Raw genomic sequence first — 24,718 nt, 5'->3', positions numbered from 1 at the left:
CTTTATAGTTTGTAACGTGTCTTTTTTATTTGTATTGCTTAGATGGGTGTACGAGCTCACAGCCCACCTGGTGTTAAGTGGTTATCAGCCCATATACATCTACAACGTACTAAAGCAAGCAGCCGCCAGTATCATTCCCGATCCTGCGGACAGAATGGAAAGCAGTCGACGTCGCCCAAAACACGTCATTTCGGATCCTCCCGATCCACTAACGATGCTTTTAGGTAGCTCAAGCGAACCCGTCACTTACGACGAAGGGCTCGACGAGTAAATTAACCCACAGACACAACCCACTGAGTTTCTCGCCGGATCTTCTCAGTGGGTCGCATTTCCGATCCGGTGGTAGATCTGCGAAGCACGGCTCTTGCTAGGGTTCGTGTTAGCAACGTCCAGTTTGAGCCCCGCGAGCTTACCTACTGGTTAAGTCTCAAGGCTTCAAGGCTCTCAGCTTAGGTAGGAAAAAAAAATCGCCAGTACGATTCTAAGCGACACCTAGTGGTGATTGTGTCGAAGCAAACTTCTTCCCGAGACAACAGTTTCCGCATTCTAGATGACTAATGTATTATACATTACACAGTCTGATTGTTTAACGTAACGAATTTATCAGCGACCGATAAGGGGTCATTCACCCCGGGCCTGTTTCCTACCGCGTTTCGAGAAAACGTTTTGTATTTTCACTTCTTAATTGAGGCCGTCAGTGCAAAAGAGGTCTAAGCTTACCATAGTTGTTATGGAGCAATAAGGTTTAAGTTTGCATGTAGGCAAAAAAAAACAATACGCGCAAAAATAATGTTTACAAAGCCATCTGTTATCTATGGGCGAAACTATGGATAGGCCGGTTTTGCATCAAAAATTATTATATTTTAAACTAGCGACCCGCTCCGGCTCCGCTCGGGTCTTTAACAAAAATTTCAACGTCGTTGTTTTATTTTTTAAATAAAAGAGCAATTATTGCGGCATAATTATAATAGTTAGACATATGCTGTCGCGACGCTTTTTGTAAGTAATAATGTGTTCTACAAAGTCCTAGTAGATTATTTTATTCTATCATCAATAGCTTTCGAAGGGCACGCGATGTAAAGAATATTTTAGGTATTTTTTTCACACCTTGGGTTACATTATTGGAGTTTTAGTAAGGATCCCAATTTTTTTTTAAAAAGATTAAAGCCTATGTCACTCAGGAATAGTGTAGCTTCCAAATAGTGAAAGAATTTTTCAAATCGGTTCTGTAGTTTCGGAGCCTATTCAATACATACGAACAAACAAATCTTTCCTCTTTATAATATTAGTATAGAAGTATAGATAAATTGCAATATATATAATTATAAGCATTATAAGGCCGCTTTTACGCTGAGGGTCTCAATTGTAACAATTGATTTTCGATTGTAATTTAAAAGACGAAGAAAGATAATGAAAACAGTCTTAGGCGTAATAGCCGCGATGTCAGGGCCGTACATAAAGATACTCCCTTGAATTAGGAATGTAGATAAATGTATTGGTTTGGTACAGATTAGACCACTGTCAACGGGTAGGTCATCATGTATGACATCGTATTAAAAATATGTCAGAACGATTAGTGATTTATATAGTGAATAGCAGCTTAGTGTTCCTCTTTGAAAAGCGGGAAGGTGTTTAACAATAAAATTGAGAATTCGACTTCATTGTTAGGACGTTGATGATGTCCATAGACTCTGTATTTTTTTTTATTGCTTATATGGGTGGACGAGCTCACAGTCCACCTGGTGTTGCGTGGTTACCGGAGCCCATAGACGTCTACGACGTAAATGCGTCACCAACCTTGAGATATAAGTTCTAAGGTCTTAGTATAGTTACAACGGCTGCCCCACCCTTCAAACCGAAACGCATTACTGCTTCACGGCAGAAATAGACGGGGTGGTGGTACCTACCCGCGAGGACTCACAAGAGGTCCTACCACCAGTAATGACACTTAGAGAACACTTAGTTAACACTTAGAGAGCTTGTACGTGGTACAATAAAAAAATGCGGGAAAAATAATACATCCAAACATTCCATATTCGAATTTCAATTTCATAACTCAACTTGAGCCGCGAAGAAACAAGCACCGTCAATTCAAAATCAAATTTGGAATTTGTTTTTAATTTTTATTTAGGTACCAAGTGTTTAAAAATTATAATATTTTCAATGATGTTGTCGTTCTGGAACATCTTTTTTTGTACAAACGTACACAAAAAAAAATTGTTCGATTTTTGAATTTAAAAAATTAATCTTAATATAAATGTAACTCATTAAAAGTGTTTAATTGTATTATGTAGTAGGGCGCGTGCAGCGCATAGCGAGAAGCCGTTCGGGCGTAATATTGCGCAATAGAACGCAAGCAAAATAGTGATGGGACACAGCGATTTTTTTTTTTATTAAAATAATTTCGTATTCACACTCAGTGCTATTAAAAATGAACAATATCAACATCCGATCCTGGTTTATATTTGACTGCCAGAACGCGAATATTAATGTCATATCTTCCAGCATGAGGTCGATATCACAGAAACAATTTAACTGAAGCGAATCCCAGTTTCTTGAACCGGAACTCATGATAGGCTTACGGCAGAAATAAGTAAGGCTTTGATATCATTGGTACGACATCAGACACGTACAGACTTTGGATAGATTTTTTTTTGGATAGACCCAAAGAAAATTATGTGCGAAGTACATTAACAAATGAATAAAAGTATCGACGGTATCGATATATTTCCCGGCACTATGATTACACAACACACAGACGACGTAACGCTTATGCATATACCAGTTTTTATATACATAGCATATATAACATAACTCGATATTATGTTTGTGTAAGAGAACTTGATTGCAACTAGATTTTTTTTTAAGCACCCATTACGATGATAATTATTTTATAAACACATTTTTTTATGCATCTCTGTCATAAAAAATATTAATTTCAAACATGGAAACCATGGAAAAACCGTATCTACTAAATAAATAAATAAAACTATTTTAAATTTTAAATAAAGAACAATGAGTTCTTATTTTATTTAAAATTTAGTACATAGTTGACACGTAACAAAACATAAATATAAATTTCATAAACGTTACTTATTGTAACAATAAAAAAAAAACGTAAATCATATTTGAAAAAGGAATCGTTTATTTCGAACACAGAAAAACTGTTGTTCTTTCAGAATAGTTCATAAATTAAAAAAAAAACAGAACGCTTTGTTGTAGTTACAGGTCCAATCGAACAGATCCATTGTGTAATTAAAACACTACCATAACAGAGGTCAAATTACATTGGATAGGCATCCACATAAAAAGACCTCTCGACACAAACACAGTCATAGGAAATAGAGACCAACGCTAATCGGAGCGGTTGAGTGAACCTTTTAAATAAAGAATTACATGGACGAAAAATTTAAGCGCACACAACCGATTTTAGTGGTCGTATTCGCGGGCGAGACGTCTCGGAGCGTGAGTTTGTTTTGATTTTGCCGCGTTAACGGGACCGGCGGGTTACGTATCGATACGTCATGTACATGTACGTCAGAGTCGAGTTCGAGAGTTCGTTGTTCCACTAGGCAGTATGCCAACGGCCGAGGCGCGATGTTTCCCGAACGCACACGAGCGCGCGCAGCCAATCAGCGAGCGTCACGCACACAACCACGCTTTGCACAGACGCGTCTCAGCTTAGTGTGCGTCGCCGATTGACTTATCATTGAGAGTTGCAATGATTATGTATTTATTATTGTATTAAAAAAAAAAAAAGAGTGATTACTTGTATGGGAATGCGAAAATCACGCTCATTATGTCACGTGCCGTTTTGCGAACGCAGCGCTCCGTGCGTCGGGTAGTGTAACTAATCGGTGTAAATCGGCAAAGTTTTTGAGTTTAATTTTGCCTGACTGTCCCATAAAGAAGTTTACGTTATGAGGGGTTAAATTTGTCTCAGATATTCAATTATTAAAAAAAAAATCAGGTCGTAACCTAATGGATAAGCTAAATATACCAATGTTCAAATCCCGCACACAGATTAAAAAAAAAAATTGTTCAGCTTATCGCCGGATCTTCTCAGTGGGTCGCGTTTCCGATCTGGTGGTAGATTCTGCGAAGCACTGCTCTTGCTAGGGTTCGTGTTAGCAACGTCGTCAGGTTTGAGCCCCGTGAGCTCACCTACTAGTTAGGTTACGCTGAAATAGCCTTGAAAGGCTCTCAGCTAGGTAGGAAAAAAAAGTTGCATTATAAAAGTCAAAGGTAGATAATGGCAGAGAGGGGGGAGGAGGGAGGCGCCTATTAAAATGTGATATCTTCTACGCAGGCTCTTGTTCTATAACTGACGCACTGCTTTTGTTAGGGCTGGTGTTAGCAAATTCTCTCAGGTTGAGTCCGTGAGCTCACCTACCCGCCCGTCCGCGCGTACCTTAGAATAGTCCCTTTAGTCTACCAGTGTATAGGCAGATAAAACATGTCTTTTCTGTTGCAGCCGTGAAATTCGGTCGCATGTCGAAGAAGCAGCGGGAGAAGGTCGAGGACGAGGTCAGATACCACAAGGCGCAGATGCGGGTGCAGGCTGATGCGGCGCCGGACTCCGTGTACGACGCCCAGCAGCAGACGCCCAGCTCGAGCGACCAGTTCCACGGGCATTATAACAGGTGAGGCCTTCGAACTTATGTCTCAAGGTGGGTGGCGCATTTACGTTGTAGATGTCTATGGGCTCCAGTAACCACTCAACACCAGGTGGGCTGTGAGCTAGACCACCTATTTAAGCAATAAAAAAAAACGTCGTGCCTAGGGTCGCGGGTTCGATTCCCGCATCGGGCAAACATTAAGAGTTTTTTAACGTTCTCGATAGCGTAAAAGTTAACGCGTTGCCTACGTTTGCCGCTAGGGGCGCTGTTCCAGCTGCATACAAATTTAAGTTAACTTTAACGCTATCGAGATCGTTAAGAACTCGCACTAAGTACACAGGTTTGTTTACTCTTTACGCATATTAGTATGTATCTCAGTCCCAGGTACCCGTGATGACGATGCGTGATTTGTTTTCAGTTATTTATTTATTTAAATTTACATTTTAATTAGGCCTGAATTATTTGCGAGTGAAGCATTCCGGAAATTGATCTACAACGCCAGCTTTATTAATTTGCTTTTACTTATTTTTTTATTTTAATCATTAGCTTAATACAACAACACAGAAAAAGGTTATAGCAAAAAGTATTCTTTTCCAATCGGATGTCCGAAAGACGCCACTCATTTTTTTTTTAAATGTTTTTTCTCCGAATTTCAAATGGCAAAGGTGAAAGAAGTTTTTATTTACAAAAAAAAAACAACCAGTAAACCAATCGTAAATAATGTTTATAAAAGGCAATAATAGTTTAATTTTCGAAGCCACGTCGAGCACCGTGCATAACCGAACAAAAGAATTGCAAACACGTTTTCCCATTACGGCATTAACATTAAAATGCTGCTATGAACAGTTAATACTTCATTACGATGCTTAGTCGCGGTACACTATTATTTTCCCAGCGAACGGTTATCCGACACGGTTCGGCGAATAACAGCAAGTAACGCCATTTAGTAACCGCTTGCGGTACTAAAAGTTTTTTTAAAACGATAACAGATGTCACTGGTAACTCACCTCGTTACGATACGTGGGTGAATTAATTTGGTACCTATTAACCTTTAAGATTCCTTTTACTTTCTGAGAATGAGGATATAGGTTAGTAGTTTACAAATATTTTTCGCCTGTTCTATTTTTAGTTGAAATTTAGCAATTGTCCACTCGAAAATTTTTAATATGAATTTTGTGGTTCGTTCACTATTTTTTAACCGCAACCCTATCGCACTGATTGAAAAACGATTGCATTCGCCCGCAAATTAATGATGGTTTAATTAAATTATCATTCAATTTAATAACGATACGTGGTAGGCGATTGTTATCATGTCAAAATTGTATTGACGAACACTCATTGATTACTTAATATACATTTTTAAATATAGAATTAATTAGAATTATTTATAAACTCTCGGTTTTTTTTTTTAAAACCCATATCCCAAAAACTTGTCAAAAGCGTAACGCGTTATAATACATTTTATTTTAAGGGATTTTATGACGTGGTAACTAAGACCTTTAGATCATGTCTTATTTCAATTTATATTCCCATCCCCATGAAAAATGATAATATGGAGTGAAATGAAATAAAATGAAGGTAAAACTGCGTACCGCTCTTTAAAGCGGAACGTATTTACACATCACAAAATCTAAACTTTCGCTGACCTGTAAGTGAAATGTCTGGATGATTCTCTTACAGCTACCCAGGATACGGGTCGCCGTTGTCTTCGTATGGCTACAACAACGCCGGGCCAGCGCTACCCTCGAACATGAGCGGGATGCAGCCGCAGCCCCCAGCCCAGCCCCCGTACGAGGTCTCAGGCGACTACGTGGACTCCACAACGACATACGAGCCCAAACAGACAGGGTTCTTGGACGCAGACTTCATAAGTCACGGTCAGTTCATTTCTATAATAAGCGTAGAGGAGCCTTTAAAAATAATGGTGAAAGAAAAAAGTACTAGCAATGTTTTTGAACGCAATTTAAGACAAATATAACACGCATAGTCGACAATGTCCGACATTGCGTGACCTTTAGATGCGGCTTTAGAACATAACCCTAAGCGTGTTTTTCGGTTAAAATTGAGGCATTACTTATAACATTGTCGTCTTCGGAAACGGTAATCTGATACTCATAAATTGACTGTAATGAAATGAAATATTAAAATAATGTGTAAAAATAATTCATAGCTAAATCAGTAAGTTAAACAAATTGCGACATTTAACTTTAATGTCATAAGAATAGAGTATAAATTTACTTGTGAAATTATATGCTAAACACATCAATATTTCTAAATAGCGTGCATTGGAACGTCGGATATTAAGCGCCAAAAATAAAGATAAACCTAAAGAAAGTAACAAAATGTTTTGTCTCTTTCAATCGTTCTTGAACTTTACTATCGGTGCAAAAGACAAAAAATCGATGTACCTTTTCAAACAAACAATATTTTTTTGTATTAAAACGTGTTGCCGTTTTCAGTACCTATGTAATTCAAACGTGGTTTTCAAAACAATGGGAATGTAATCGCGATAAGTTACATCAAATGAATTATTCATGGTGAATTTTCACGGAAAAATTAAATAAAAACTATTTCAGTGTACATTAAATATGACGGTAATGTCTTGTGAAGCGTTTTAAAGCAACTTGTTTGTAACGCAAGCTTGGGCGGCTCATTTTTGCCGCGAATTTCGCCGAAAATTCACGTCATTCAAATAGCTTGCCGTCGTCCATTTTGAAGTATCTGTTTGTTTGGAATTATCCAGACGTTTCAAAGGCATTATACTAGTACAAGCCGTAAACACTTATCTCGCGTTGTTTCAAATTCTATTCCCGCATTTTTCGAAAGCCACGTGACCACTAACAAAATCCGGTACAATAACGGCATTGTCAATAGAGGAGCGCCAGAAATCGACCATCGTCCGACCGTCGACCGCGACCACGACCGCCACCACGACCACGATCCGACCATCGGCCATAAACGAGCTGCCCAGATCACGACTGCAGGAGTACGACCGGTACGACGACCGGATCCAGTCGCCATCAGGGGTCATCAGCATTAAGCAGGAGATCAAGCCTGAGACTTCAATGGGCGTCGATAACTTGGTGGCGAGCTACGTCGACTCGACAACGTTCCTACACAGTCCTTCTAACATGCAAAACAGCCCGATGGACATACAGAACACGGTGCTCGTCAGCGGTCAGAGTTCCGTCTCCTTGACCAGCGAGGACTTGAGTCCTGATGATTTGACTTCGAGCAGCGGCCACGAGAGGCTAATGGACCCCATGAACATGAACATGTCCGCCATGGGAATGGTGAACCCCAATATTGTGTCAACGAGAAGACACCACGGCGCTAATAATTCTAATGACGATTTGCCTCGTAAGTTTGACAAAAACATGTAGCTGATAATTTTTTTGTTGTATCAAATTTCGTTTATTGATTTTATGATATTTTATTGCTTGAATGTATTGTAGTCATAGTCTTAATTACGGTTTTAGTGTAGATTGTAGAGAATTTATAATTTGTTTTTTTTATAAATCAACCTTAAATATTTAGAAGTCTTAGAGAAGGCGCAAATTAAAATCAAAATGGCGTCACGGCTACAAAATGTTTATATTTGTTTTTTTTTGTTCACTGACTATTCTTCTTTTTCTTCACTACAAATCCACTTTTCGACCAAAATAAATTGTATGTATTACTTGTCGTCTGAAAATTAAACTTTTTTTTTTAAATCTAAATTTAAATAAATATTTGTTTATATCACAATTTATGGGGCAAATTACAGTCTATTTTTGGCGCGAAGCAATCCTAATTTCAATTCAGTTCAAATCTGGACTTTGTGTCCTAATGTTAAATTTAAAACTACTAAGAACAGTTGCTGATTTGATTTTCCTTAGAGGATTCGGTGAAAAATGCTTAAAACGGATGGAGTATAACGTGAATTCGGGAATTTTGCATTTTATTTTTCAAATAAGTCACGAATTGATCTAGAACTCACTTCTTGTCCGTCATTTGGCTGTGATTCACGTACGATTATCAAAGGAAAGGACAGTAACGGTAGCGTGAAGCAACACGGTAGTAAGCATGCTGTTAAAATAAAAATAACCTTTTTAATACTTCACAAACCCGTATTTGTAATATTTGTAACATGCCAGCTTCAGCAAATAAAATATATTCTACTTTATACTTCAAACGTAGCGATACTGACTGCAGTATTTAAAAAAAAAAACACTTACGCCAACAGCCCATAATGCAACTCCCTAACAAAAGTGCTGAGATGGGATCTAAAGCCATTTTCAAAAGCAACATCCACCATATAAATAACGAAAATAAAGTCTCAATAATTTATTTGAAATGTTTACAATGTCATTTTGATTTGCAAACATAAGGTTCGTTTGTCAGAACGTTTCTAAAATAAAAGCTAGATAGCGCCATCTATTATTATATTTGTGTAAATTTTATTTTTATTTAAGTCGATTCTCTATGGCCAGTTTTTATTGTTTTATATTTTAAGTTTTGTTACATAAGTTTATGTTTTAGTTTTTAGACGCTATTATACTGTTTATTTTATTGTTTTAGAAGTAGTTTGTATGAAGATTGTGTTTCGGTTGTTCTTGCTATTCCCAATGATACTAGTTTTTTTTTTGTTGTTTTTGTTTTTTTTATTGTCTTAAAATCGATTTTGTCGCGACGATTGTTTTTTTTTTAAAGCACACTAATTTTTTTTTACAGTGGAGGGTGACATTAGCAAGGTGCTAGTGAAAAGTTTGACAGAGGCGCATGCGAACACAAATCCGAAGCTGGATTACATACATGAGATGTTCGGCAAGCCCCAGGATGTTTCTAAGTAAGGTTCCTAAGGTTTGATTGTCCTATTTAGAATTACATTGCGCGTTCCAAGACAAACAATTGTTAGTTAAACGTTGTTGGTTGCCGCCCCATACTAGTGATGCGTTCCACTTTGAGACAGTCGCCTATAACTGACATACCTCATGTCTCAAGCTGAGCGGCGGTATTAAGGCTGGTAATGTTTGTGAGCCGTGAGCTCGTGCTACATGAACCTACCTCATCGTTCTTTGCATGAGGTCGTCGCTGTGATTTTTTTTTTCCTAGCTACGCTATTGCTCTGTCATTGTTGAATTATCCGGTCATCGTTCTCGTCGAACCCGTCGCTTGCGACGAAGGGCTCGACGAGTAAATTAACCCTCAGACACAGCCCACTGAGTTTCTCGCCGGATCTTCTCAGTGGGTCGCGTTTCCGATCCGGTGGTAGATTCTGAGAAGCACTGCTCTTGCTAGGGTTCGTGTTAGCAACGTCGTCAGGTTTGAGCCCCGTGAGCTCACCTACTAGTTAAGGTTACGCTGAAATAGCCCTTCAAGGCTCTTAGCAAGGTAGGAAAAAAAAAGTTGCATTATAAACGTCAAAGGTACATAATGGCGGAGAGGGGGAGAGGTAGTGGGGAGGCGCCTATTAAAATGTGATATCTTCTACGCAGGCTCTTGTTCTATAACTCCATGACCTACGAGGAGATGTGGTTGGACTGCGCCGACAAGCTCACCGCGATGATCCAGAACATCATTGAGTTCGCGAAACTCATACCTGGTTTCATGAAGCTCACCCAGGACGATCAAATACTGCTGCTTAAATCAGGTGAGAAACGATACGAAAGATTTTACAAAAATCACAATGCTCACGAGCAATCACGAGTGCTCAGCAGAGCTCACAGGTGCTCACGAGAGCTCAACCGTAAGGAAATCTATTGGCGAAACCTTAGAACGCTTTCGAGACTATCAGATAGCCTCGAGCGATTACAACTACTGTTATCGACGATGGGTAGCTTCGGACCCAACGTTCGTGTCGTTAATGTATCAATTTAATGTATCGATTTAATATATCGATTTAATGTATCGATTTCATTCCAAGGTTCGTTCGAGTTGGCGATCGTCCGTCTGTCGCGGCTAATCGACGTGAACCGCGACCAGGTGCTCTACGGAGACGTGGTGCTACCCGTGCGGGAGTGCGTGCACGCGCGGTGAGTACATACAGGGTGGTTTATTTCGATATCAACAACCGTATACAGGATGATTCGTTTTTAGTCAATTTTTATTTCGTGGCGAATGAACGTCGCCTTATCGTCACACGATTACTGATGATAGAAATTAATAGATGTGACATATATAAAACGAATCCGAATCTTAGGGGTCAGTGACTTATGGTCAAATTTCGATCGTCGATAGTACCATAATTTAGAACATTAAATAGCACGAAAGGTGCGTCAAAAACGTTACCTAACACGATGACTATGAATACAGCGTGTGTTAAAATAATATTAGTTTATTGTGTGCTCACGGCCTAAAATAGAACCACCCTATCGCTTCTTTAAGCTCGAACTGTGAGACAATGTTTGTATAATACCATTGACACTACCACCTCATGTCTCATCGTGTCTCACGTGGTAACGTAGTACCAAGTTGCGTATCGATAAAACCAGTAAGATTATTAATAGTCATATCGAGGGTAGGCTAGTAATGTAATGTACTTGGTCCGCAGCGATCCCAGAGACGTAGCACTGGTCCAAGGAATCTTTGAGGCTGCCAAGAGCATCGCTCGACTCAAGCTGACCGAGACTGAACTGGCTCTATACCAGAGCCTTGTGCTCCTGTGGCCAGGTAAGTACAAAATCGTTGTAACTATACTGAGACCTTATACCTCTAGGTGGGTAGCGGCATTTACGTTGTAGATGTCTATGGGCTCCGGTAACCACTTAACACCAGGTGGGCTGTGAGCTCGTCCACCTATCTAAGCAATAAAAAAAAAAGTAGGTCACCAGTGCCCCACGCGGCCCAGTGATGTAACTATGTCGATTTCTCTCTTCGATTTTCTAACTAATGTACCGGAATATCTAATAGGCTCCGGGAAAGATGAATCCGCAGATACAGAGAATTAATCTATTTCTAAAAAACCGAAAAAGATTAAAACATACATTGGCAAAAAAAAGAAAACAAAGTCAGGCAATCCAGGCGCTTAGCAACAATAAAGAATAGTTTAAAAAAACTAAAAAACACGTTTTTTATAAAATTCAACTAATAAATAGAAAATAAATTTTAATAAATTTAAATTGAACATAGTGTAAAAAAAAAATCTATATTTTATTGTAAATAAAGCGTGGTACATAGACATCTACAGCGTAAATGCCGCCACCCACCTTGAGATAAAAGTTCTATGGTCTCAGTTTTTACAGTAAAACGACTGTCCTACCCTTCAAACCGAAACGCATTACTGCTTCACGGCAGAAATAGGGGGGGCGGTGGTATCTTTCTTGTATCATAACTGTAACCGTTGGTTCCAGAGCGCCACGGCGTGATGGGCAACTCGGAGATCAGGTGTCTCTTCAACATGTCCATGTCGGCGATGCGGCATGAGATCGAGGTCAACCACGCGCCGCTCAAGGGTGACGTCACCGTGCTGGATACACTCCTGGCCAAGATACCCACTTTCAGGTAACTAATAAATAATAATAACAATAATGCCATGCCATGTGGCACGTTTTTCGGATCCTCCCGATCCACTAACGGTGCTTTTAGGTACCTCAAGCACCAGTCACCGTCCTCGCCGAACCCGTCGCTTGCGACGAAGGGCTCGACGAGTAAATTAACCCACAGACACAGCCCACTGTGTTTCTCGGCGGATCTTCTCAGTGGGTCGCGTTTCCGATCCGGTGGTAGATTCTGCGAAGCACTGCTCTTGCTAGGGTTCGTGTTAGCAACGTCATCAGGTTTGAGCCCCGTGAGCTCACCTACTAGTTAAGGCGACGCTGATATAGCCTCTCAAGGCTATCAGCTTAGGTAGGGAAAAAAAGTGGCACGTTGAAGTCATCCTGGCCTAAAGGTTAAGACATCCGGTGCATTCGTATGTAGCGATGTAACGGTGTTCGAATCCCGCAGGCGGGTACCAATTTTTCTAATGGAATACGTACTCAACAAATGTTCACGATTGGCTTCCACGGTGAAGGAATAACATCGTGTAATAAAAATGAAATTCGCAAAATTATAATTTGCGTAATTACTGACGGTAGGACCTCTTTTGAGTCCGCACGGATAGGTACCATCACATGTAACTGTAAAGCCTTCAAACTTATGTCTCAAGGTCGATAGTATTTACGTTGTTAGTGTCTATGGGCTCCGGCGACCACTTAACATAAGTTGAGTCGTGAGCCTACCACCTAAGCAGTTTCGATTCTCGCTCACATTTTATTGTTCGTTAAAGACTCTAATTGTACTAAGTCTGTTAACCCACAGACACAGCCCACTGAGTTTCTCGCCGGATCTTCTCAGTGGGTCGCGTTTCCGATCCGGTGGTAGATTCTGCGAAGCACGGCTCTTGCTAGGGTCAGTGTTAGCAACGAAATAGCCTCTCAAGTCTATCAGCTTAGGTAGAAAAAAAAAAACTAAGTTTGAGGGCTTTTAATTGTCTGTTTTGGTTTTAATTCCCGTCATTTATCATTGCAGAGATCTCTCCCTGATGCACCTCGGAGCGCTGAGCCGTTTCAAAGCGACGCATCCGCATCACGTTTTCCCAGCTTTATACAAAGAATTGTTCTCTTTAGACAGTGTTTTAGATTACACGCACGGATAATTGCATCTTCGGCACATCGACGATGACGGCTTTCACGGTATTCACGTCCGCCGATAATAGATGGCGTTAGTGAGCCGCATTTTTTTCTTTTTCTAATTTATATACTTGACAGCTACTCCCGACTTCCCGGCAAAACTGAACGGGTACCGGAAACAAAAAAAAAAAAGAAGTTGCATGCTAGTCTATGGAGCGCGGGAGAGATTGCATGCGACATGTTTAATGTTTTTTTTTTTTTTTTTTCGAATTTAAATTCGCGATAAGGCTGCAAGTACGCGTTCAGTTTTGTTTGAATAATTTCTTATTTTTTTTTCGTGTATGTCTGCGCGCGTGCGGACGCAATATGAATAATGTTAAATGTATCTAACTTTGAATGAAGAAATAATAATAATTATTATTATATAAAGGTATAAAATAGGAATAGAGTTTTTATTAAGAGATAAAAAGTTTATTATGTAGTGAGTTTTAATATCACACGTATTTCATGGAAATAAATCGTAAAGTTTTTTTTTTTAAATAGGTCTTTTTTAATTATTTTTAACAGTTTTTTTTTAAAGAATGTAACTTGTTATTTATTTCAAATGATTATATTATTGATGTTTCTCTTTGTAGATTTCTCGGTTAAGTTGTATTATAAGTTATAATTGATACTGCCCAATTTATACTTCTTTTTTTTTGTAAATTTTCTATTCTTGTTTTTAATAATCTGCTTAAGAATACAAAACAATCAGTTCGCATTGTCTGATATAATTTAAAATCCAATTAAAATTCAATTCAGTCCGCGATATGAGAACTTCTACTGATTCGCGTTGGTCTACAACTGACAATAATCAGACAGCGGTCAGTCGAGTTTGACAATAAGACTGCATTATAGGGGCTGCCTTTTTTTTTGTTGAATCGTTAATCGATGTTACCAAAAGCGTTACACTGAACAAAATTTCAAACAATTAAAGTAACTTACACAAGTACACTGTTTAAGAGCAGGCAATTAAAACCTTAATTTGATCTCATTAATTTTTTTTTTTGCACGCAACATTTTCGGGTGCCATCTGCCAAATTAAAACAAAGCATAATACATCTTCAAGTACACTTACACCACAAAAAAATGCATAATATTATTTTAAAACGTATTTTTTTTTTTGTTTTTAACTTTATTTCTTTTTTTACGTAAATGCTCGGTTTTCTTATTAAATTTTGATACGAATATTTCGTAATTGCCTGCTACGTAATGAAAAAAAAACCTAGTAATAAAATAACCAATCAAATTTCTCTAACACTCAAGGTCGGACGGCGTTCACTTTGACAGCTGTCAAATCTGTCATCTGTCAAAGTGTCTCCCCTCCGCCTTTATAATAAGTTTGTCGAATAGCCTTACTATAGACTGGTTTATATTAATGTTAAAAAAAGTATATTATTATTATAATTATTATTAAAAAAATAATTAAATCTTAACTTGTATTTTGTAAATAGCTATAAAAAAAAGAAATATGTATTTTATATTTAATACTGTAAGGTTCGATGGGTTAATATTAATTTTTACATTATATGTATAGAAGCGAGATACGACAAAGGATCAAAACAAAATTTTACACTATCAGCGTTCGTGAGCTATATTTAAAAAAAAAAAACGTTAAAAAGTTGTATCGTGTGGAAAATGTTGTTTTTTTTCCTTATATTATATTTATATATATATATTTTTTGTTAAATAAAGCAATCTGTTATTGTCCAGTTTTTTGTTTCATTTTTTTTTTACAATTATCCTTTTGTTTTTCGTGTATTATAATATTTATTATACTTATAAGAGAGTTATATCGTATCGTTTTTTTTAATTTATTTTATTTTCATATTTTAACAAAACAAAAAAAAATTCTGTATATATAAACTGTTCTTTATTTTTTTTTAGTTAGTCACTACAAATACAGATGGCGTTGTTTAATGTTTTTTTTTTACATTTTAAAATGAAAACATCCAAATTTATCTTTCATATATATATTTTAATGGTAGTTGAGCAAAGGACCCACTTGGCGGTTAGTGCTCACCGTATCATTGTTAATGACGTCAGAAGCCACTGCAAACAGTGAATATTAATTGTAACTAGTATTCGTCCAATGGTTCGAGCTCTTTTGTTTTTAATATTTTCCTATAACAGTGGCAAAAAAGAGTAATGGCAACACCGGCTTGTCAACAAACAGCCTCAAGCTTCTAGAACTTGCCACATAATTGTTACGTCTTTGCCTATTGGTAGACAGATACTGATTTAAATGATTTTTTTAAATAAGCAGATCCTACGATTAACGTCACGTCATCTGATTTGTACATTTTTTTAGTTACTTTAAATACAAATACATACATATTTATATATACATAAATCTAGCGCACAGTTAGAGACAGAATTAACGTTAGCGTTCCACCACGGGTCGTGTCCGATTGCGATGAAAACTGATAATCGTTTGAGGAAAATATAATACGCGCCATAGCAACTGTACGTACGATACTAGATGCGGCTTGAGACTAAAGCTTTAGCAGGCGTTCTTATGACAGATCTAGTATGATCGTAGGTTTTAAATCCGATGTCTATTGTACTGTGAATTTAAATAGGCGAAAGTTTATTTGGTTTAAGCAATATTTTTGCAACTCTACAGTACAGCCATTTGAAGTTTAAAATTTGGAAAAAAAAAAAACATAACGAAAAGAAACTTCTTCAGATATTTGAATTGATCGAAGTTCATTTAAAAATATCGAACTGTTATTGTTAATATCAAATAAAACATAACTATAATTGAATATGCAATTTCGAAAAGGGCACATCTCTGAAAATGTACAATATGCTCAGGAAATGAAAAAAAAACTGATCTTATTTTCTAAAGCAGTGTAAAATTTATAATATTAACTTTTGAGATATATTTTAGTGTTAATTAGCAATTCAAAATTACTGAAATTATTATAAAATGGGTGTAGGTAGGTAAGCCTCAAAACTACAGTATGTATATGAAAAAAACGTATTTGACAAAATATGCGACATGTGCCCTTTTCGAAATTGCATATTCAATTATTACAAAGAAAAATGTCGCGTATTAAACGAATATCGATTAAACCAAATAGCCTTTCATCTCTCGATATGTTAGTCGTCTATTATCAATGGTGGCAATATGTGCATTTGGACAAAAAAATGTTATTGATATGTCAATACAGATTGATTTGAATATAATCGTCTCCTTCAAAGAATACGGTTCAAAACCTGCATTAAATAAAGGTTAATAGTTAACCTGTTATTTATCTAAGATGTCGTTCAGAAGAGTTTTGTGACTGCCAATGGAATACAAAGTCAATAATTCGTTTTTCTGATTTACCAATAATTGTCCAAAAGTCACATTGCCGGCTTTGATAATAGTCGACTCATATATCCTTGCGAGCTTAAAATAAACCCTACCACTATTTAGTATCTGCATCTATAAAGTATTTTTATAGAAAAAAAAAATTAACTTGCCTGCGGGATTCGAACGTGGGCACAGCCGCATCGATACGAGAACACCGAACGCCTTATCCGTTAGGCCAATGATTCATTTAATTAAATTATTTTTTTTTTTTGAAAAAAATAAGCATGGGGAGGTAAACAGTAAACCTCAGATCACATGTAATTGTTTTCCGACGCGAAGCCTTTTCTTATTTTCCTTCTTAAAGGGTGTAATATACTAATAAGCATTTTCCTTAGATCATTATCGGGCAGTGAGATTTCATTGCCAATTATTTGATCATGACGATTAACTTAATTGCAAATCATTCAAAATGGCGGTCACCCGATCAACACGTTGATCAGTTAGGACTGTAATGATAGCGTCACGTTGACATGACCGGACAGGACACGATCCGTCGTTGTTATTAAATAAATAAAATATAAAAGAAAATGAAAAAGAAAAAAAAAAAACGAAAAAAAATAAGCGAAATAATTATCTCTAGAGCACTAAGACTGAATTCGGCTGAATATTTCCCTTCGCCTATCCGATGAATTTAATAAAAAGCAATACTTAATTATTTCCGGCGTTTTATCGAAATCTACGCGTTTTACTTAAGAAAACGATAAATTATAACTAGGTTTTAAATGATTACATATTCGCAATATATATTTTCATTCGTATTCGGAAATAGGTGTTTTTTTTATTATTGCTTATGGGTGTGGACGAGCTCACAGCCCACCTGATGTTAAGTGGTTACTGGAGCCCATAGACATCTACAATGTAAATGCGCCACACACCTTGAGATGTAAGTTCTAAGGTCTCACTCAGAATAGTTAAAACAATAGTCAATGAATTAGGGTTGCGCTTTCCCGGGATACCTAAAAGCCTAAATCAATTTCGACTTACAAATATATCTATACGAACGTCGGTCTGTTAGTCACGCTAATTTTATAACAAAATCAATTTAATTTAAAACAATATTGTTACAATTTCACGCATCGGCGATTTCAATGGCCAGTTAGTAAATTTTGATTTTTCTCTAAAACGAATAATCCGTTAAGATTCCATACACGCTACGTCAATAGTAGACGTTGAGACATCGCAATGGTCGCCTTTGACCTCAAGGTTGCAGATCAGTCTCAATGCAATCAGTAATAGCTTTACATCATCAGCTTAGTTGGGTGGACGAGCTCACAGCCTGCCTGGTGTTAAGTGGTTACTGGAGCCCATAGACATATACAACGTAAATGCGCCACCCACCTTGAGATGTAAGTTCTAAGGTCTCAGTATAGTTACAACGGCTGCCCCACCCTTCAAACCGAAACGCATTACTGCTTCACGGTAGAAATAGGCAGGGCGGTGGTACCCACCCGCGCGGACTCACAAGAGGTCCTACCACCAGTAATATATATATATATTATGATATATTATCTTCTCAGTGGGTCGCGATTCCGATCCGGTGGTAGATTCTGTGAAGCACTGCTCTTGCTAGGGCCAGTGTTAGCAACACTCCGGTATGAGCCCCGCGAGCTCACCTACATGTTAGGGCGAAGCTGAAATAGCCTCTCAAGGCTATCGGCACAGGTAGGGAAAAATAAACTACTAATTAAAATCTTCCATTCCGAACGCAAGCGTATAATTATCCTCGCACGATAATGCTAGGTACTTCAATTATGTTTTTGCAATTAGCAAATTGTTCGTGTCTCTTTGTTAATTATCTATATATTAATACGTGAAGCAAAAACTTTGTATCCCTGTTTACGAAAATTACGCGGACAGAGGAGTATGAAATTTTCCACACTCATAGAGAATATAGAGAAGAAGTGCACAATGCTAATTTTTTTTTTAAATAATGCATAAAATATACATTAAATCAATAAAGAAAAAATTACACACACTACGTACCATGTATTTGACGCACACACGCATGCATACTATTTATTGTCAAACTTTTGTTCTTGACGTCTGCTGTCAAATTGAGAATAGATTAAATATGGTTTGTCTTTTTTAATATTTTTTATAGTGTAGTCTTGGCGAAATTTGTGATTATAGAAGTATAAAATGCAATCATAATAGTGTACAAACTTACAATTCCAATTAATTAGACAACTAGTCGTAATTAACAAGTAAATGAGAAACATATAATTCTGTGGCCCGTAACTGAAAGATTTGACATTAAATATAAAGTAAGTTTTTGTATGAAACGATATAGTGTCGGTTTATAGAAAATGTTTTTTAGCGGTAGGCAGCGGCTTGGCTCTGCCCTTGGCATTGCTGAAGTCCATGGGCGACGGTAACAGCTCACCATCAGGTGGGCCGTATGCTCGTCTGCCTACAAAGGCAATAAAAAAAAAAGTATCATGATATTTTTTTTGAGCCAAAACGGCGGTAGTTTCTCAAAAATCTTTCAAATTACTATGTATCAAACACCAATTTAGTTTTCATACTGTTTAGTTATTGATAGCTCATTTTTGTAATCCTTAATAATTAACAATAAAAAGAAAGATTATTATTCTTAGTATTAAGTAGACCTTGTATAGGTATATAGGCCTTATTAGCATCAGACCACAGAATTTAAGTACTATAAATATCAGTTTTTTTTTTGTGTGCTAACAATTCGCCATGTTCAATTAGATTTTATTATGATATTAACATTTTTAAGTTTTGTAGAATATTTACTATAAAAAGTGCATCACTAAAATTGAAGTGTATTTAATTTATTTATTAATTATTAATCTGTTAAAAAAATATGTTTTTGAATTAAATCTTTTTTTAAGGTAAATTATGTTAAATATATTAAATTTTGTAAAATTTTTGGGTGCAGTAGTACAATCATGAATTTTCTATAATATGTATTCATTTTTGAATGCTCTAAAACCAGGGTTGTCAGACTGATGATTGGCAAAAATCTTTTCGGAATTTCCGTAAGGGCGGTTACACAACCTACCCTAAAATCAATTTCGCGAATACCTCGGAGCTAAGATATAAGAAAGTGGGTTTGAGTTCAGATAGTTCTGGGTAGGCTGTCAACTCAGCTCAACACAAAAAAGAATCTTCTCTCCAGGACCAAAATACCTTGTGAGAGGCCACAAGGTATTTCGGTACTGGGGAGCATGTTTAGGAAGAATCTTGCTGATGACGCAATCCGTCAGTTTGACAGGGAGGGTTCTAGCAGGTCTGAAACTCCAGTCAATGGTTAGTCAGATCAAGAATCGCGTTGGCACTTATCACCAAACCCTATGGTTATATTCACGAGGGCCGTGTTTGGAGATTCAGAGCAGAGGACGAGGCAATGATAAAGATCCCAAGGGGTCCTGTCTGGTTGTGTCCACCGATTGATGTCCAGCCTTAAAAATACCAAAGTTAACATAACAAAGACTGGCCAAAAATCATTCCGCATACCCTCCCAGAGCAGAACTCAATCAAAAAGTTATGTCTCGAAAAAAGACTGATTTTTTATTTTTACATTTAATAATAAATAAATTATCCGGGAAAAATTACACACGACGATCTGGATAACCCAAACTGGTATTCCCTATACTCCAGGAAACAGAGATTGACACACACACGTATATACATTAAAATAAATATATAGATGCGAAATATTCAAACTAAGAGCAAAACAATCTTGTTCATCGCATGAATGTTCGTCACATGGAGGAACCGAACTTAAGACGTCCGGTGCATTCGTGTTGAGCGATGCACCGGTGTTCGAATCTCGGGCGGGAACCAATTTTTCCAATGAAATACGTGCTCAACAAATGTTCGCGATTGACTTCCACGGTGAAGGAATAACATCGTGTAATAAAAATCAAGCCCGTAAAAGTATAATTTGCGTAATTACTGGTGGTAAGAGTAGGACCTCTTGTGAGTCCGCGTGGGTAGGTACCACCACCCTACTTATTTCTGCCGTGAAGCAGTAATGCGTTTCGGCTTGAAGGGTGGGGCAGCCGTTGTAACTATACTGAGACCTTACAACTTACATCTCAAGATGGGTGGCGCGCTTACGTTGTAGATGTCTATGGGCTCCAGTAACCACTTAACACCAGGTGGGCTGTGAGCTCGTCCCCCCATCTAAGCAATAAAAAAAAACAAAGAACTTCCAGACTCTCAGTCGAGGAGTCGCTAACCACTGCGCCCCCAAGTCAGGCTTAGTTGCCATTTAATTGAGGCCGTCAGCGCAAAAGTGGCCTAAGCTTATCACAGTTAGTATGGAGATAATTAAGATTGAATTTACTTTTACACTGCTTTGTAGGCAAAAACAATACGCACAAAAATAATGTTTACAAAGCCATAATTAGGGATTTATTATGTTTAAAATAAATCGCAATATATATAAGTACGAATATGAAAAATTGTGGGTTAAGCCACTTTTTCGCTCACCGCCTCAATTAATTTCCTAATTTTGGCCCGTAAACATCTCTAGCCTAGACAACCCTGCTCTAAACACATCGAGGGGTGAAAAGTTATTTGGTATAAGCGAGATTTCTCTGTAATTAATTAAATGTCCGTTTTCTTTAATACAAGCGGCCCGCTCCGGCTCCGCTCGGGTCTTCAACAAAAATTTCAAAGATATTTGACGTTGTTTTATTTTTTTAAATAAAAGAACACTTATTGCGGCATAGCTATAATAGTGAGACATATGCTGTCGCAACACTTTTTGTAATTAATAATGTGTTCTACAAAGTCGTGGTACATTATTTTATTCTATCATCAATAGTTTTCGCAGGGCACGCGATGTAAAGAATATGCTAGGTAATTTTTTTACACCTTGGGTTACATTATTGGGGTTTTAGTAAAGATCCCTAATTTTTTTCAAAATAGGAAAATAGGCTATGTCACTCGGGAATAGTGTAGCTTCCAAACAGTGAATGAATTTTTCAAATCGGTTCAGTAGTTTCGGAGCCTATTCAATACAAACAAACAAATATTTCCTCTTTATAATATTAGTATAGAAGTATAGATCAGCATCAACAGTTAGATGGTCTTAATTGAACTTCGATTAAGTTTACTCCATTCAAATAGCTGAAGAAGTTTTTTTGTCAAGTTATTCTCACTCTGTAAAGTTGCAAAAATGCCGTTTAAACCAAATTAGACTTTAACACCTTGATACTACAATGAAATTTCTAGTAATTTCGGTTTTCGCGACACGTACACACAATTAAAATTCGTTTTACGGTTTAAATACGCGTTTAATAGTCATAGTCCGTGACTTGGAAAAGTCGGAAATAATGTAAAGACTAGCGCGAGAATAATCCGTAAAACTTGCTTAAATAATTTTATTTCTTTTATTTGATAACTTTAATTATATATATTTATATGTATACATGGTACTAGCAAACCGTACGCAATACCGAAAGAGCAATTACAATTTGATAACAACGAAATGTGTTTCTTTACTAACTAAAATGTTTTTTTGAGTGTTTTTCGTCAACCCGTAATGTAAGGCGAATGTCAGACGCAACGCGTGTATTTCATTGCGTGCAATTCATATGGAATAGAATTTTTAGGGCGTTAGGGAATAGTCCTAACGGAGATTGCAATAAGTTACAAAGACGCAAAGCATTATCTGAGATGTGAATGTCGACTCTGTTACAATTATATAAAATTATATATTATTATATAAAAATGAATTGCTGTTCGTTAGTCTCGCTAAAACTCGAGAACGGCTGGACCGATTTGGCTAATTTTGGTCTTGAATTATTTGTGGAAGTCCAGAGAAGGTTTAAAAGGTAGATAAATATGAAAATGTTCGGAATTAAATAAATAAAAATATTTTTCCCTTGGATGTGTCGGACGGACGGATTCTTTTTGTTTGTTTTAAGTTTATTTTATACAGAAGTTTAGATCTTTTATTTATCGATTGAGGCCCTACAAAGTCTGCCGGGTCCGCTGGTCACAAATGTCAGTTTTAGTAAGTTAGGCTACTGCACACGCAGCATCTGTGTGCTTAGTGCGAGCTTTTAAACGTTTTCGATAGCGCAAAAGTTAATTCGAATTTGCATGCAGTTGGAACAGCGCCCCTAGCGGCCGACGTAGGTAAACTTTCCAACTCCATACAAATTTGAGTTAACTTTTACGCTATCGAGAACGGTAAAAAACTCGCACTAAAGACACCGGAGTGTCCCTTGTTTTTAATTTGTCTTCCATTGCGCGCTTATCTATATACAAAGCCGAAATGTATTTTTTGTTGTATTTCGCTTATCTGGTTTTTCGGGATGCATAAGTAAATTGTAACTACAATACTGGCTTAAATAATTGACGCCATATCATGAACACAAATTGGGAATCAACTTCATTGTTTATATTTTTATCTACCTATATATTTATTTGACTCTTTAATACCATTGTAAAAGATGCGTAGGGTGATATGTAATGTACAAATTTAGATGTTTAATGAGACAAGAATGTATTTCGCGTGTAACGATATGTTGTTGTATTAGAATGAGTGGTCCCTTTTATAATTTGACACTTCAGAAAAACTTTGGCGGTTTGGTTCAATTTCGAGGGTAGGATGGGGGTTGTCAAACGAGAGGAGTGTCACTGCGTTCGACTCCCACCCCGCTTTCCGCCCCCAAAACAGGTCCGAAAAAATCCACCCGGAAAATATAAAGGTCACTAAGCCATCGAAAATGATAAAATAATCAAATATTGTTAGCTTTAATATCGCCACGAACTCTGGCGGACACGAGTAGTTTGTTTTTTTCCGGCAACTGGCTGTAATTTCCATTTCAGCCGTACAAAACTTCTCCGCTGTTTATTGTTAAGCTGTGTTTATTGCATATAAAACTTGGAGGACGTATAGTCAAATTCCTTTGTCCTTATCAGATACAAAAATACAAAGAATTTACGACATCGCTGTCTTGAGTAGCCGGCAAGAGACAGCCGTGTTTCTTCTCATTCAGCTTGTCCATTGTATTGTAATGTTTTTAATTTAATCATTACAAGGTCTAAAACAATCGCAGTATTTGAATCAGACCGTAAACGTTTCGTATAATTCATGAAGTTTGACATTGACAGCTGACATTAATGACGTTTATACGTACGTAAACCAACTTTTTTTTTACTTGAAACTGGCATAAAGTTAAAACTATTGCCATAAAGAAAAAAGAAAAAAAAAAAAACTTTTTTTCTACCTATTCTCTGGTAGCTTAAGGGGCTATTCTAGCTACTCACGGACTGGATAAAAAACAAGCAATAAAGGCTTTTTTTTTATAAAATGTATGTTGTTTTTGAGATCAAGCGAAAAGATTTCGATAAAGATGCTCCTAAAATTATTTGAAATAAAATTGAATGTTTGTATTACTGTTCGAGAATTATCGTGTGAGCGATCGAGCAATGTAGGTCTTAAGACGAATTTATATTTAAAAAAAAAAAAACAAAGAGATACGCACACTTGAAGTGACAATATTAAAACATTTTTGACTATAATTTATATGTTTGTGAACTATATGAGTTTTTAATATCAACAACAAGTACATTTGACATAGGAAGTTCTGGCAATCAATTCCATTATTAATTAATTTTATACTAAATTAAGATGCCCTCTCGAAATATGCGTTCATAAAAATATCTCTGAATCAAGTATGTGGGGAATATGGTTTGGACTAAAATTCTTCCTTTTGGGGTCGAAGAGTTATCAAACCAAGATATTTAGAATGTCTTTTTCTATTACTTCTAATTCTAATTCTAAATGACTAAGACACATTGATAGTATGGCTCATCTTGAGAGACTTTGACAGCTGCTGTTAGATTTAGGTTTTTTAAACCATTTTAGTGTTTCCACTAAAGGAATCACTCAAAGCTCGGGAGTAGCCGCCATATTTTCTAATTTTTGTTTCGAGAAAATGTTTTGTCGTTTTTTTTTTTCTTAATTGATAGGCAAATGAATTCGTTTGCTCCTAAGTTATGTTCTCACGATAAAAAACTTGTAATATTTCAGAAATTAAGAAAATTACAAGAGTTAATTTCTTTCCAGATATAGAGCGTTCTATGATGATCTTGTGAGGAAATAATCATTTGTTTTAGAC

At 36.9% G+C, this 24,718-nt stretch overlaps 1 protein-coding gene across 11 annotated transcripts in view; it reads left to right on the top strand.

Annotated features, from left to right (window-relative positions):
• Positions 1–14,961, top strand: part of Hr3 (nuclear hormone receptor 3 ROR-beta) — a 144,626-nt gene extending 129,665 nt beyond the window's left edge. For 6 of the 11 annotated variants that reach the window (XM_089735394.1, XM_089735398.1, XM_089735385.1 and 3 more), the window contains 9 exons: positions 4,475–4,643; positions 6,300–6,496; positions 7,494–7,979; positions 9,333–9,447; positions 10,097–10,251; positions 10,525–10,633; positions 11,152–11,270; positions 11,951–12,101; positions 13,110–14,300. In XM_089735394.1, coding sequence (XP_089591520.1) covers positions 4,475–4,643; positions 6,300–6,496; positions 7,494–7,979; positions 9,333–9,447; positions 10,097–10,251; positions 10,525–10,633; positions 11,152–11,270; positions 11,951–12,101; positions 13,110–13,236 — 1,628 coding nt within the window. In that variant the 3' untranslated portion in view covers positions 13,237–14,300. Of the gene's footprint in view, positions 1–4,474; positions 4,644–6,299; positions 6,497–7,493; positions 7,980–9,332; positions 9,448–10,096; positions 10,252–10,524; positions 10,634–11,151; positions 11,271–11,950; positions 12,102–13,109 lie in introns of all 11 variants that reach the window. The other 5 variants (XM_089735402.1, XM_028172886.2, XM_089735412.1 and 2 more) reach the window with 2 other exon arrangements.
• Positions 14,962–24,718: the final 9,757 nt, after the last annotated feature.

Source organism: Bombyx mandarina, chromosome 02, assembly GCF_030267445.1.
Source record: "Bombyx mandarina strain Sakado chromosome 02, ASM3026744v2".
Classification (NCBI taxonomy): domain Eukaryota; kingdom Metazoa; phylum Arthropoda; class Insecta; order Lepidoptera; family Bombycidae; genus Bombyx; species Bombyx mandarina.
This window is presented reverse-complemented; position numbering and strand designations above follow the sequence as displayed.